General features: G+C 36.4%; 1 protein-coding gene across 15 annotated transcripts in view; it reads right to left on the bottom strand.

Moving 5' to 3' along the window:
• The window catches only part of PPP1R12A (protein phosphatase 1 regulatory subunit 12A), a 115497-nt gene that overhangs the window by 29363 nt on the left and 69377 nt on the right, over positions 1-16757 (bottom strand). For 6 of the 15 annotated variants that reach the window (XM_085537620.1, XM_015857206.3, XM_015857226.3 and 3 more), the window contains exons 5-13: positions 16448-16592; positions 13428-13502; positions 12913-13001; positions 12627-12784; positions 9485-9594; positions 6009-6125; positions 5441-5647; positions 4484-4578; positions 1624-1746 (exon numbers count right to left, since the gene is read on the bottom strand). In XM_085537620.1, the coding sequence (XP_085393746.1) occupies positions 1624-1746; positions 4484-4578; positions 5441-5647; positions 6009-6125; positions 9485-9594; positions 12627-12784; positions 12913-13001; positions 13428-13502; positions 16448-16592 (1119 nt within the window). Of the gene's footprint in view, positions 1-1623; positions 1747-4483; positions 4579-5440; positions 5648-6008; positions 6126-9484; positions 9595-12626; positions 12785-12912; positions 13002-13427; positions 13503-16379; positions 16593-16757 lie in introns of those variants that run through there. The other 9 variants (XM_015857250.3, XM_015857269.3, XM_085537641.1 and 6 more) reach the window with 5 other exon arrangements.

Here is a 16757-nt window from a genome sequence, read left to right on the forward strand (position 1 = left end):
TTAGTACAAAAGGCTTAAGGAAAGACGGCTATTTGTCATTCTTCTATTCATCTTTCTATTGCTATCAATTCTAAAATGAAAACGGAAAAAATATCTGTACAAGAACAACTAAGAAAATAGACAATGAAAGCACTACATATCATATAAAATGATGACTCCACTGCATTTGAAGTTTGGAACTGATAAAGACTAACATGCAAAGACTGTTTTCATAAACCAAATTGTTGATGTTTCCCATCCAGAACATGAAATCTGTGCAACAATTTTCCTAAACTCAAAGTTAAGAAGACTGCGTTTTTGTTGTAAGAGGTTCACAAAGACAGAAGACGTGTTGTGCTATAAGAAATAGACTGGTTGCATGCCACTAAAAACATCAATGGCACAACTGAAAAAAAGAAGCTAAGCACCTGTCACCACTTACATCACCAGCACATATAAGTATGCAACTTAGCTACCCAACTGTCAAACTCTTCTTTTTGATCTATTTGTTTAGATATTTATTGTTCACTCCATTAATATAAATGAATTTCACTTAAATATCTGCCATTGAGACTACCTAGTGGAGTAAAGTTAATAATGAATATAACTTCTGGATAAGATCTCTTGCAAAGTAATCCTGTGAGATAGGAACCATGTACAACTAAAAATTATTTTCATATTAATCACCACTTAGTTTTAGTTTAACATACACACTCTACGATGGTATTACTCAAAGTGGCTGTAGCCTACTGCTATGGACAGCAGCCCAAGACCCCTGACATCTTCATGTAAAAACAGAATTCAACACCTCTCTTTTCAGATATGAGGGAGAATTACTTCTGCTCCAACACTTAGAATTGTTATCTGTGGCTACTAATCAAATCTGGAAAGAGTCAAAAATAAACAATAGGAGAAGGAAAACTTTGTATACAAGGGCTGCTCCAAAAGTAATACCTACTATTTTATTCTGTTGGCCCACGACATCAGAGGCAGATGTTGCTGTTATGGAAGTAGAGGTGGAACCTTCCCACCAATATCCTGTTCCATGTTGTTGCCATTTGGCAGATGGCAGCAGACACAATGGCATCTGGCATGGAAGTGCATATGAAGCAAAGGTGTGGCACTGAATTCCTCCATGCAGAAAAAATGGCATCCATTGACACTCATCAATGCTTGTGAATGTTTATGGAGACCAAGCAGTGGATGTGAGCACAGTGAGGCAGTGGGTGGTGCATTTCAGCAGTGGCAACAGCAACACTGTTCACCTCTGCGGGTGCAAATTTTTATGAGCATGGCATGCAGGCTCTTGTTCACCACTGGCAAAAATGTACAGCTAATGGTGGTGGCTACCCTGAAAAATAATGTTTTGTAGCTGATAATTTGCTGTATCAAATAGCGTTATTGTGCTCTTTGTAACTGCTGTAATTTCCATGGAAATAAATAGGAGGCATTACTTTCAGAGCAACCTACATAGCATTTGATCTAATGCTCTAAGCTGGTAAAAACAGTATGTCTTAAGTACTCTGTAATTACTGTGAACACCATTTTAACACGGTATTGTTCAAATAAAGGATTCAGAAATGATTTTTTTTTTCCAATCTGAAATCTCATTTGATCAAAGAAAGACAAGAGAAAATCCCACACCTTCTTTGATAACTTGTGTTTAAGGATGTAGGACCTTCATTCAAACTGTTTTTCTTGACATCTTCCTCCCATTTTCTCCTTGCATAGGAACTGCCACTACGTATTGAGCTAGCAGACGAGTCCCTGTAAATAAGATTTTGTTTTAGCAAATTCACATTAAAGCAAGTTGGTTTTGATGAAAGTTGAAAATGACTTTTAAGTTAAAGATGGAAAAATTGTGTGTGGAAAACACACTTAAAATAAATATAACTGTAGACAAAAATAATAAAACGACCTGTTATGCACAATTATTTTCAAATTCCTGCCAAAAAATAAAAGATCCATATTAACACTGAAATAAAATTGAAAAGAAGTATCAGAGGAAAACCTGTTAAAGGAGAAGTCAAACATCAGCTTTTATCTGTGACCACTGCTGGCTTTGTTTCACTCTAAAGAGGAGCAAGATGCTTCTTTATTGGCTGAGATACTTCAGTGCCATCAAGGGAAATCTGCATGTTGTTTTAGAAGTTGATTTCATGAGATTATTCATGTTAGAACTCATGACACTTTAGACTAGTGTAAACAGGCCTGCAGTAGCTATTCCTGAGTGGTCTGCAATACATCACTAGCTGACATTACTTTAGTCATGAAGAATTTCTATTCTATTGTTGCAGTTTATAGCATCAAGAAATAACCTTGCAAAAATCTGCTTGGAAAAACTCTGAAAATTGATGCAGAGATACAAGAATTTGAACTTCTAACAAAAGTTTCCAATGAAAACACAAGATTTGAAGTTCAGACGGAAGAAAGAAATCTCTTGCACAAAAGTACAAACGTCAATTATATGTGAGGGAAAACAAAATCCTGCAAGATGTGTATGATATTCAAGATGCCTTTGGACTTCAGATTCTACTCCAAATATTTCCTTTTGCACAAAAACGTATGCTAGCACTTCTGTGGTTGCAAGCAATTTCAGAAAATGAGCAAATCCTGGCCAATACAGGCCACTACAGACTTCAAACACTCTAAAGGCTCAGCTAAGATTAATCTTGAAAATCTGGAAGTCCTTTCCATTACGCACAGAAGGAAGTAAGATGGATTACATTACATCATCTATTATCTAAACAAGTAGTTGTTCGGACAGGTGGAACAAGAACAAGGCATTAAGCTAAGCAACAAGGATAGAGATCTGTGACAAGGCAGAACTCTTAGTAATTAATTAATGTGCCTGTAGGGCAGATAGTCCAATTCTACATGCAAGGGAGGTCAGACTAAGTGTCAGAATTCTGTTATGATTTTAAATAAGTTGAATTGTCTGCCATAACATACACTACGCAAGGTACAGGTGTCTAAGAAAGCTGGTATATAAGCATGCTTTATAACTCATACATCAAGGAATAAAGTTAGTTCTTAGGTCAACTCTTTAGTCAACACCAAGTCTAATGACATGGATGATCTCTTGTCAAGCATATCAGGAATAACATGACACTGCTGGTAACCACTTTTGGAACTTGGTCTGTGAATAAGTCATGATGGTTGAGACTGGTATGTCAAAGAGAGAAATATACCTCAACAGTGCACCAAACCTTAATCCCTTTGTGACAAGCAATAACAATTTAGAAGAAATATGACTGCAATTAAATATTTATCCCAAACTTAAGGTATCATTTAGCCAAGACATTTTTGGATAGTGAGAGTATTTGAGAAAATCTCAAAAGAATAAAACATGCAATAAGAACAATCTGTTGTTATCAAATCACAACTGAACAATAAATTCAACTGCAATTAAGAATATAGTACTCTCAGAGACTGACTGTAGAAACCCCAAACTGCAGTGTTAAAAGAAATACAGATTTGAAAAAATGGTCAACTAACATAAGAGATGAGAGTACAGTAAGTTGAACTAAAGGGAGCACGAGATCTGGAATACTTGCTTCAGAACAGCTACTGTCACTCAGAGACTGAACTTAGCCAACAGTATTCCACAAGCATAAGAAGAAACAGAATGCATCTTGTGCTTACTCTTAACTGAGCACTCCAAAAACAGGTTTGCCAGCTTTAGATACAACAATTATAAGCACATTTTGATCAATGGGAGCTACTTTCATTTTTAAGTTATTTAAAATTGGGCTATCTAAATACAATCTGACAGAGACGAGGTGTTAAGGAAACTTCTCCACTTTATACTATGCATTAAAACTCAAGAAAGTAGCCAAGTAGAATCTTAATAAAGGAGAGAACTGAAAACTGGGAAGATTCTGACATGGTAAGTCATGGAAGTTCTCTGAATCCTAGTAAGTGACAAGTGTATGGCACCTAAACTTTTTATTCCCTTCACATCAAAAGCTGAAGAAAAAATATTAGTAAAGGATTAAGTATCTCCAAAAGATGATGGAAGACCAACAGTCAAACAAGAAAGACAGAAGAGGAAGTTACCAAAGAACTGCTAGAATTTCTGTAAACTGCTGGTGCTGAAAGATATGGTTTTAACCAGGTACTGCAGGAAAGAGGTTGGTTTCTTTTTCTCAGCAAAAGTAAAAATGGAATTCAATGTCAGCACTCTGGCTCAAGACAAAGCAGTAAAATTCTTTCAGTATTCTTCATTAGCTGGAAGTTTACAACTGGCTATTTTGCATTTAATTTTATTTTCTTCCCCAAGATGACAACACTCAATGCCCAGAACTCCTGCCACAAAATAATGAGGATTTTAAAAGGGGTTATCAAGACTTACATGACAAAAACCCTTCCAGAATTTGATTACAGGTCAGTATAATCTATGAAACAGGCTAATGTTATAAACTAGTATCATCTTCATATCTGTATGTTTTTCAGCTACTCTAAAATCACATAATTTAATATTAAACAGTAACTTCAGAGTCACCTGTTTTCTTTTTCATCAATGTCAGAGGTACTGGCCAGTCGTCTTGGTATTGTGGGTGCAACATAGGCAAGTCTAGTTCCTTTTCCATCTTTCTCCTGAAAGACACAGACTTTTAGTAAGCGTTACTACTATTGATTACACTGCCTATTAGCTGGAAGATCGCCATTATAGCAACTACATTTGTATTTACCATGATCCAATGATACAAGTAAGTTTTAAGTTTCAGTTAAATATCTTAAGGATTAAAACAGAAGAAGGGAACTGTTTGTGATTTCATGCTAGTAATATAAATGGCTTGATTTCTCATTTAGAGCTATATTACAGGAAAGCAGGAGATTACTTACTGAAAGAAACTAATTTAGTATTTTTGTATGCCATAGATTAGTATTATTACTGAAAACAGATTTAAACATTTGCACTTGAAATAGAATATATGTTGTTCAGATACAGCCAGGTTAGGCTGCGGTTGGACTTGATGATCTTCAAGGTCTTTTCCAACCTGGGTAATTCTACGATGATGATGATAAAATTAGTCCTTCACTACAGTATATTTGTGTTTAAATATGCAATTAATATTTTATAAATTTAAAAAAATGACCACAGAATTCAGTAAGAGATTTCTTTTTCAGTAAGTTTTTCAACATTGTTCTCCAAGTGATGCCAAAACTGCCAACCCTCAGGTCTCCATAATTGCAAAAAAACACTACTACTGACAGTGCAAGTCCCTAAAAGATGTAAGTCCTACACCTATGTACCAAGTCAAAAGACAGTAAATGTGCATACTGTACTTTTAAAGAGATTACACAACAGCTCTATAATTTAACAGCTTGGAATTTTGCTAAAGTATAAACATGCAGTAAACTCCAAAGAGAATGTCTTACTTTTAGAATACATCATAAGCATCTGTGGTAAGTATATGAGCTCCTCAAAATACTGTTTCACACTGAAAACAATTACCTTTTCTTTGTTGTCCAATGAAGAGGAAAGTCTGGGACTTGAAGCAGAACGTATAACACCTGCAGAGTCCTTTTCTTTCTGAGCTTCTTTAGAAGCAGTAATCTCTGCAAGGGCACCGTAACTACCAGTTTTTCGAAGACCTAACCTCCATGAAGCAGGAGATTCATCTTTCCTCTCTTCTTCTTTGGGAGAAACCTTGGTTGGAAACTATAAAACAAAGTAGCATATTAAAGGCTATTCATTTGCATTATCTGTAGTAATTCATGTTCCTTGCAGAGATTTGAGGACACAACCACGTTTAATAATCACAGAAGTACTGAATAGATGGGGAAGTTGCAGTGAGAGACAACCTAGGCAATCCTCTCTCTAATTAGTTAATGAGATAAGAAACATAAAACTGGTCAAGGAATACTACTCCTCTAAGAGTTAGCTTGGAAAAATTCACACTTTGTAATACACACAGTGATCATGAGATACAAAGTTAAAACCATGCAAATCTGCTATCAACATTTGATTAAATATGTTATTTTGCAACCTGTACACAAGCCTGTGCACACCAGAACCTCACCATTGCCTTTTCACCCTTATTGGGCACAAGAACAATGCCAGTTTTGCGCAAGCCCTGCCTCCATGATGCAGGATCTACTGACTCCACGACAGGCATGATAGGAGGAATGAAATCATACTAAAGCCAATTGAGACAAGACAAAGATGAAAGAAAGGAAAAGAGAAACAAAAGGTAGTTCCAAAAGCACACAGTTTGTTCCTATGTTTATGGTACATAGCTCTTCATTACACCATAAAATACCAAAAGTAATAAGACAAAACTATAGTAATAGATTCTTATTAAAAACAACACCCTCTGTTGAGCTAATTCAGCAACAGAATTACAGTTTGTAGAAGTGAGGATACTAGACATTACAAGGTCCGTGCCTAAATCATGGTACACTGGAGAATATTTCAAGACTCACACTAACATACCCATTACCTTTCTCACTGCCTTTCATATTCCATTCATATCCCTTAAACTAGTCCTACGCTAACTTAGCTATCAAATCCCATAACTTTATTTGCACACTTGCCTAAGTTTAGTGTCCTCAGACAGAATGCAGCATTAGTAAATGCAATAGGGATAGAAGAAAATACAAATTTAAGTTTATTACACTGCATCTGCAGCACTTGTGAGCAACACGGTATGGCCATGTATGATGTAAAATCAGAAGAGTTGTAGAGATGTTGCAAGCCTGAAAATGCAGGTGCAAAATTAAGTTCAAGGCAACTTGTACCTGTACAAGTTTTGCCTTTCTTCATTAAAGACAGCTTAAGTCATTTTCATTCATTGACATGAGCTGCAACTGCTTCTTCAGGTCACATGTACACGCTATGTTACAAGATGATCTGCCTCAATATAAATGTGCATTTATTCTGTAAATACAGAAGAGTTTTCCACATGGAGTATCAGAAAGATAACGGCAGTGTATTTTTAACCTGCATCTCTCATCTTTTAGACCAACAAAACCAAAAAACAAAAAACCCAACACAAGACAAGCCATTAATTACTGCATAATCAAATAACTAAATGCCAATGTACTAATGACTTACAGAAGGTTAGCTTAAAGACATGCTTACTTCTTCTCATCAAATTCTTTTTCATACATTTAAACACGTACCATAAAAATACTGTTTAACTGATCATGCAACTCCAGAATACGAAGCCACGTTCCAGGCTTGTAATGATTTGGTAATATCCTATCACTGAAGATCACACAGCTCAGAATACTTTTGTGTAATATGAAATAACCTGATTGGGGAGCACGAGCTACGAAACTTTTACTGGGACATGAAAAACAAACATTTCTGAAGTACTCGACACCTTAGAATATGAGTTCTGGTACAAAAACTGCCTGGAGAGTGTATCGCTTAAACTGAACAACTCTCAGAAATGCTTGTATTACTAAACCGACTTCAAAAAATAAACTAGATAAAGCAGATCTGTTTCTCTGCTGTTAAATTCGTGCTATATGTTTGCGTTCTGTACAGTTACACACATTTAGTAAAGCAGAAATTACTCAGTCTTCCCACTCCCCCAGCTGCCCATTTACTATCATTTGCAATGAAAACTTGTGACTCAAGTTCTGTGCAACTGCCATGACAGAGAACCATAATTATTAGTTATACATAATTACTAGCCAGTGCAAAGTGTTTAGACTAACATAACAAGGCCATCCTGGAATCCAGCTGTTTGACCAGAGACAAATGCTCAGAGTGAGGGGAACAGCAGTCATTTCTGCCAGGAAGCCATGGCCACCACTACTTTTTGCTCTTATCTCTTTTTTGAGAGAAGTCTTGTGGACATCAATTGTGATTATTTTTATAAAGCAGCTCTTACGATCGGGAAGGCTGGTGCAACCATATTGTACAGTATCATGTAACAGGATACAATTGGGCATTTTAAAATATACTGCCTGGATCTTTTACATAGAATCACAGAAACAATAAGGTTGGAACAGACCATTAAGATCATCAAGCCCAAACGTCAACCCATCACCACTATGTCCACTAAACCATGTCCCTAAGTAATACATCTACCTTTTCCTTTTTCTTTTTCCTTTTCCATCCACTTCCAGGGATGTTGACTCCGCCACCTCCCTAAGCAGTCTGTTCCAATGCATTACCACTCTTTCAGAGAAGAATTTTTTCCTAATATCCAACCCAAACCTCTTCTGGCACAACTTAAGTTCATTATCTCTTTTCCTATTTCAAGTTACCTGGGAGTAGAGACTGACTCACCCCACCTTACCCACCCCCCCCCCCCCCACTACAACCTCCTTACTGGTAGTTGTAGCAAGCAATGAGGTCTCCCCTGAATAACTACTTCTCCAGACTAAACACTCCCAGTTTCCTGGGCCACTTCTCATAAGACTTGTGCTCCAGACCCTTCAACAGCTTTGTTGTCCCTCTTTGGACATGCTCCAGTGTCAGGACCATTAAGTCCTAATCAACACTTTCTAAGATTTATTATTATTAGATTCTGCTATGCCTATGAAAGCGCAAATCTAGTCAGCTCCAGGGAGCTGAAAAATACAATACATAGTATTCCATCTGCTATAGTTCTCTCTCTACTGTGGCTTGAGTGCACCATGGTCACTATTTCCCCTGAACAAGCTTTCTTGAAGAACTCGTAAAGGCTTAAGCTTTGATTACAAAATGCATAGAAAACCTTTAACAGACAACAAAGGGAGCCTTCCCAGCCTCCTATTCAGTGTGCTCATATATTATGAATGTTTGACTTGTATACTATCTTGAGACTGTATATTATTGTCTACTATAGTTTTTTTCCCTTGTCATATATACCTCTCCTTTGACAAGCAAAATTAAGTTATGTTTCAATCGACTTTTAAAATCAAGCTTCTTGTAAGCAATATGGCTTTGCTGGGTGAGTTTTTCAGCTGAATGGGCTATTTGCACTGAATTAATCATGTGTCCCAATTCTCCAGTTCTTCCATTAGATCCTAACCAAACTGAAATCAGTGTTGGAAACTACAACACTTTCTACTTCTTATTTCACATATTATTTCAAATTTCCGTGCCTACCAATTTTCAACTTCTAGCACTAGCTGAATGCTACTAAGGACTTAGTTGTGCATGGCTCCCTTGCCTTAAGACTGACAGTACTTTTCTAAAACTTTAGGAGGAGCCTGGAATAAAAAAAGGCTTTCGAGAGGTTAAGTTTAGCTACAGAAAAACTAGAATTCTAGTCACTGTGCAACAGATTTGTTCTCTGTAAAATGGATCTTGCATTCAGGTGTGTTGTAGTTATATCCTTCAGATTCCTGGATTCCTGTTTAGGATCAAAACTGTTCATTCAATTTTCAAAATTTATGAGAAGTGAACACAGTTTCTGCAGATAAAACAATATAATATAAATTGGCACACATCAGCTCACTGGATAACTCCATTCAATTTTATACAATAAAAAAAAATATATACGCTTCCACAGGGGAACAGATGCCTAAAAATCACAAGACAAGAACTTTATTTTACCTTTTTAAGAGGTGATGTGGGTGTCCCTTGACCACCAGCTACTGAAGGTGCAGTCATCGATGCTGATTGTGTACTTGTGGTATTTGCATTAGCCAAGGTTTTGGTCTTATCTGAAGAATATATACAAGATTTTCATTCTCATTTTTCATCTGTATTCATAAGTCCCTTATTTCTACAACAAAGACTTGAATTTCTTTCAAACAAATTTAGCAGTCAACCTTTCCAACAGCACTCTATTTTTTATTTCTCAGTGTTTTCCCTCTCCCTCTCAATCTGTATCTATCACCAATAAATTGACCTTTTTTTCCATGACATCCATGCATATAATATTTTACTTATTTTTTTTATTCAGTGAGTGTTAAACACTCAGAGATGCAGTGACAAAATCATAGACCAGTTCAGGTCTGCTCAGCAGGTCACCTAATTCAACCTCCTGCAGAGTCAACATTAGATACAGCCCAGGCTGCTCAGGGCTTTGATGAGTCAGCCCTTGAAAATATCCAGAGATTCAGGTACAACCTCTCTAGGCAGACTATACTTTAGCCTTTGGTTAACGACCCTAAAAATTAAACAGCTGGAAGTACACCGGCATATAATAGTTAACTTGAACCACAGAAGTCACCAATTCAAAGTAAAACATTTATTCATGGATAACTGTGTATATTGAGTATAAAGAAATATCTGACTGCATAAAGAATCCAGCCAGAGACTACAGACAGCAGAGTTTAGCTGAGACAGGAACCTGCTGTTCTCTGACAAACAACCAGAGCTCTGACTTCCCTTTTCTTTCTTCCTTCTTTGTCTCTTGTTTTTCACACCTAAGTTTCACTGTCTGACTTAGTCTAACCTCTTCTGGTTGTCCTTCTGGCCCAATATTTCTTCCACCGCATACCTTAATTCCTCTTAAGTAAACATACAGATAATGTCCAGGTTACTGCGTAACTGTTGTCACTGCACTTGCTCGCGCTGCATAATCTTCCAACCTGATATATTTCATAATAAAATTGTAAATTCTTTTGAATTTCCTGCTACATCTTATTTCTGCAGTGCTGAACAACAGGGAATCAGTCTCCTTTGATTTTGCCCCTCCTATAAACATGCCTTCATTTCTACATTACCCATTCAGTGCTGAGAAGTGAATATCTTCTATGACTAATTACACTTAATAGAAAACTCTTTTAAACACAAGGGGAATGTTCCACAGAGCACTGCAGGCTGACAGTAGAAAGTGAAGAAGCTTTATAGACGCATAGACAGATCTCAAATTTTGCAAGCAAATAATACAGCTTTATAACATACAGAAAAAAAATTATCACAATTGTGGGGAAAAGATGGGAAAAAATGGATTTTTCCCAACTGTATTCTGAAATTGCTGCAAGGACACATAGAACATAGAATTATGCTTGGCTGAGCTAAAAGTCGTTTTCAAACAACACAGAATTATCTCAAAGAAAGTAAGTTTAAAAACTGAGCTGTTGAAAGTTTTGATCTTTAGTTTGTTTCCTTGTCTTTTAGAAGACATTAGTTCTGCATTCACATTTCACTGCTTTGCCTTACAGAAAGAGAAACCCACTGATTTTTAAGCTGTACTCTCAGAACAGAGGTTTTAGGAAAACATTCTGATCAGAAATCAGACTTTATAGTATTTCAGAATATTGTTAACAATGTTATAATTTCCAAAATACAATATTATAACAATGTTAAAACATTCTGCAACCAAAATGCTCTTCATAAGCTTAAGATTTTTCATTAGAAAACTACCTTAAGGTGAAATATGAGAAAAGAGGGAAAGCACAAGCTTGAAATTGAAAGATGCAGTTCTACAGGGAAAAGCTTAAAGTCTAGCTTGCCAAATAAAGTATGATAAAGCCTTGTTGATATTAAAAACCCCAAAGTTTACATAAATTAATTCTTGTGTCACAGTCAAATTTTCCTGGCACAAACCGTCCACTGGAAACGAAGAGAACACAGTTACCAGAATCAGAAAGTTCAGGAGACATTACAGTTAGTTCAGTGACTGAGAAAGTACTACATGTTACGCAGCACAACTGTTCTGTGTTTGTCCAAGCTCAGTCTCTGTACATAAGAGATGCAAGGATACGAGGTGAGGGAGCAATTTATAAATGTGACCAACTTTTGTTCCTGCATAATGAAGTGTTAGCTTACAAAAAAACAGCAACAAAAATTAACAAAAAACCACGCAGCAGTCAAACAGTGAAAAACAATAGATGCAACAGGACAAGCAACAGAAGGCAAAAAATAGAGGACAAATAAGAAGGAATAACAATAGAAGGAATAAATATAAATACAAGGGTAATTTTCTATATTCATTAATAATTATAGGAAGTTCACATAAACCTGGATAGTGAGAATGGTGAAATAAGAATACATGGATATACCGACTGATGCTAATTCTGTTCACTTCCCTGTTTCATTGTTTCTGCTTCTTCACTTTTTCCCACCTCATTTCACCATGTAAAGACTTCGAGACTCAGACCACTTGCACAATTAGACAAGGAAGTTAATGTCTCCCCCAGTCTAGGCTGCATTAATTTAAATTAAACATCAATATTCAGCCTACTTTCCGTAGCAGTGAGTACTGCAGGGTTTTTTTTGCATACAATTCTAAAATTTTCCAGGGACATCCTACTTGAACTGAAGTTGTACATGAAGTGTACGTTAAGTTAAAGCAGCACTTCTGAAGTTCATTTCAATACCAAATCAAGAGTAAGTACACACACGAGCACTTCATGAATATCTACTACTGCCAAATCCACTGGTATTCACTTCAGGATGGTAAGCACAAATAAGAGCAAACACTGCTAACAAAGACTTCATCTCTCCTCTGACCTTTTAACTTCTTCAGTGTTTTTTCGACATGCTACTTAAGGCTTATGCATTGCACATAATTAAAATTAGTTGCTAAATAGACAACTGAATAAGTAGATTAACTCCTTCAACCATGAGAGCCATCAATAAGGGCACCTTAATATCTCTGTTAGGACTTGAATTTAGTCATACATAAAGTGACTGGAAGCTTAGTGAAATGCAGAAGTAAAACTTAACACACTTAACTCTCTATCCTGTGATATTAAATCAATTTCTAAAGCAAAAACTTAAACACAATACTCAAATAACATACCCGTCTCTGCTTCAGATTCTGAGTCATCATCTTCTTCTTCTTCACTGGAACAACTGGATTCATCCTTCTTCCCTTCTTCCTCTTCGTCTGCTTTCTCCTGCTCCAGAGACTCTATACTGGATGCATTCTTTTCTTGCTCCATAATCAATGTCTCTTTACTGAATTTGGAAAGAAAAATATCTATTAAGTACTGAAAAAATTACTAAAACCTGCCAGGTAGGACATTGTGACAGCTGGTGAAGTTCCTTTTATCATTAAGAGCTCATCATTTCTCTGGTTTACTTACTTTTTGAATGTTTTCTGTGTCTGGTTATTATCCAAGTTGGCTGTGGATTCAATTAGGGGAGATTTCTTTTCACGTTTTTCACTATGAAGCTTCAAAACATACAGAATAATGCAGTTAAACTGGCAGAATGGCATCAATGTGATAAAATCACTAGCAGAGAGCCCTCTATCTACTGAAAACACTGGAACGTGTGTACACTTTCAAAGAATCTAACTTCAGAATTCTAAAATCTCAGAAACTGTTATTTCCAGGAAACTGCTGATTGATTGTTGATGCTTCAGATCAAAATATACCTACTGGAGAAGGGAAATAGGCAAGGATTTTGTCTAATCCAGAGCTTTTTGGTCACCATAATTGACCAAATAATGACATGAAAAGACAGTTGAGATGACAGCTGGTTTGATCAGAGTTGAAGCCTCAGATCACAATTGTAATCTGTATGCTACCCTGAGTTGACTGTGTAACTTCATCATATGCACAATAAAATATAATTTATACAGATGAAAAAGGCCTACCAGATTTTGTTTCTTCTGTAATTCTTCTAAATATCCTAGAATATCCTCATCAGCCACATCAAATGCTGTCTGCCCCTGGAGAAAAGGAAAAGTGAAACACCATTTTTGTACGACAAAATAGCAATAGATTATGATGCCTTATCCCATTGATGATGTGGGTAAGGAGCACAATCACTCTGAGAAATTAGAACATATAAGCCAAGCTCTATTACAAACTGTTAGTTTGTCAGTGATTGAAAACAATTTGTAATATAACTGCTGTACCTATTGCTAATGACTAAACACTTTTTAAGACAGAAAAATATGACTTCGGTAGAATGTTATTGTCTTTTAAAGGGGAAAAAAAAAACTATGAAGAAAAAAAAAAACAACCAACAAACAGGTTGAAAGAATGAAACACACAATATTAGCTCCAAACAGCTATTCCAGTGGCAACTGTTTGGATCAACACAAACCAGTTAGCGTCCTGTCCATCTTCAGACTACCAAGTATGGTTGATTTTTTGAAGTTGAAACTATTTAAGTAAACAATACTACATTTTAATGGTTGTGCTTTCATATTTTTACGTTAAACTTGTATTTACATTTCCTGCTCCATTTTGGAAATGATCTGTTACAACTGTTTGTTCTTACCCCCCTCTGTGGGTGATTTTCATGGAACAAGCTTAAATAAACACCACACAGTGATTCATTAATGGAGAGTAATGCCATCAGCTGGAATTTCTTCACCTTGATGTATCTTACATCTATTACATGGTTAGTACAATACTTGACTAGACCAGATGCCCAGAGGACATGAGATTTTATCTTTAAGATCTGAATTGATAAAGGTTGCAGATTTCTTCCTTCTCCTCTGCTTGAAGGAGTCAAGAAAGATTGAAGCTCAGTTTCACAAAGAAAGCTTAATTTAATTGCTTTGATACTGTAATACAATGTTTTCTACTTGGAAGTTCGCATTTAGGGTTAGTTTGGAGACCAGGCACTAATGCCTGCAGCAATGGGTACAGATGCAGCTGCATCAGCACGTCGGGTAGACATGTTGAAATGTGGTGGGATTACAAGATCAGTAATGCAAATACTTCTGTACAATAAACAGCAATAAGGACAGAGTTGCCAGTTTAAAGTGGTCTCAATGGATGAGAGAGATAACAAAAGGTGTTCGTATTTGTCTCACTGCTTATTTAATTTTACCAAAACACTGACTACGGAGTGTCATACTACTGACTGGATTGTGGCTGTCTTAAGTGGTTAGAAAGAACAAACCTTATAAGTCGCTAATTTTTCATAAACATGAAGCTTCTCATCATACATCAGAAGCAAATGTTCCTTCCAACAAACATTACCCAAAACAGCTTGAGGTCCTCCGACACGAGCTATTCCATTAACATAGCATAGCACTAACTTGGAAACTAAACAACAAAATTATCTTGAATTTATATTTGCATTGTGATCACAGGTTTTAATCTGGCTTTCTATTTTTAGGTAGCTGTTAAGTGGGTTTATTTCCAAAAACCCTCATATTAGACTATGGACTCTGACCACAAAACATAACTTTGAAAAAACAAAACAACCCTTTTGTAGTTAGAAGGATGTATCCAAACTTAATACGCAGATATTAATACCTGAAGTAAAGTGCCTGAACAATAATAGCTAAGTTCTCCGTGGTGCTAAGCACCTCCAACTGAAACCAGATGTAGTGGAGTTCTCAGCCTCTACAAGCAAAATCACTTAACGGCTTACTGAAGAACGCAACAGGCAAAACACTCTTAGCTTGCACAGACAAGTCCATACCCCAAATAAACAATTTCTAACTCTCTTATTCTTGCCTCAGCTGAGCTGAATACATTTTTATGAGTGTTCTCAGGAATACCACCCTTCACATTCTCATGAACCCTGTAAAAATGTCTGGCAAACAACTTGATAAACTGGCTTCAACTAATTACATCAGCTTTTCATAGAAGCATACAATAGCCTGGGTTGAAAAGGACTGCAGTGATCATCTTGTTTCAAACCCCCTGCCACAGGCAGGGTCACCAACCACTAGAACCATTTCCGATTATCTGATACAATCATACAGCTGACTTCAAGAAGTTTTGTAAGTATTAGAAAGAAACAGAGTTAAACTACCTGAAATATAATTCTAGATTTCATTTATTTTATTATTAGCAATCTTAACTTTGCCTTTATATAAATACTGCCAAATTCATGATCTAATTAAGAGTCTGTATGTGCCTACTTCCCTAATTAACTTAAAAAGAAACTACGAAAACTCAGAGAAGAAATCATGCTAAAGATTGGGCAGGAAATCTACACACACTATATTGCTAGAAATTGAAAAGCAGATCAGAATATAGCAGAAGAATGTGGTGCAAAGGGAAGAAAGAGAGCTTCAGCACTTACATAGTTGAGCAAAGAGTCCTTGTGACACCTATATGAATCATCTATACTTGTACCTGTTGGGAGCAAGGTCTTGCAAAGCCAAAAACTCCACAGGCCTTTGAGCACAAGTCAAGGAAATATGACTTAGGTAGCATCCAAGTTCTGTCCAGAGAGTCCACAGACGCCGAAATGTTTCTAAGAGTGCCCCCAAACCACCACAGTGATTTCTCATCAGTATTTCAACACAAGCTGATTTTAGGAGTTAAAAGCAGATGCTAATGCCCAACACTACCCAAAGGGATCACTGTTGTCTATGGCAAACAAATGTTGACTGCCTGTTTACTGTCTATCTAGTCACTAATTTCATATGTCCAAAATATCAATAGAACTATTTTGAAATTTCACTGTAAAAGATCGCATGGATCATTTGATATAGAAATGAGCATAAAGCAGGCCCTGAAACTAACTTGGAAGTTAGGGAATTTAGTTACAGACACAGACATGCTGTTGACAAAACATGCATTATATAAAGCTCCATGTAAAGTAAACAGCAGTTTATCATCACTTTTCTTACCCTGGCTTCTAAAGTCACTTTAGAGACCAGAACTTTGTATCTTGACAAGGATTACATAAAAATCCTACCACTTTGTTGACAGCCTCCATATCACAAAGGTTTTCCACTAAAATGCGACATGCTTCTTCTTTACCCCAGTGAGCGGCGGCATGAAGTGGTGTCCAGCCATCATAATCTTTAATATTTACATCATAGCGAGCCTGTATTAAAAGCCTAAAGAAATTCAGAGAATTAGATCTTGACAGTGCTGACAGAGATAGTAAACACTGTAAAACGATGAAATTATTGGACAGTAATACTTTTCTCCTTTCTCATTAATGTAAACTATACATATCTTAGTTGCATTAATGTCAATTTATTAACTTTATTTCCTCCCAG

Source organism: Coturnix japonica, chromosome 1 (assembly GCF_054131305.1).
Source record: "Coturnix japonica strain WE chromosome 1, WE-NBRP24, whole genome shotgun sequence".
Taxonomy (NCBI): domain Eukaryota; kingdom Metazoa; phylum Chordata; class Aves; order Galliformes; family Phasianidae; genus Coturnix; species Coturnix japonica.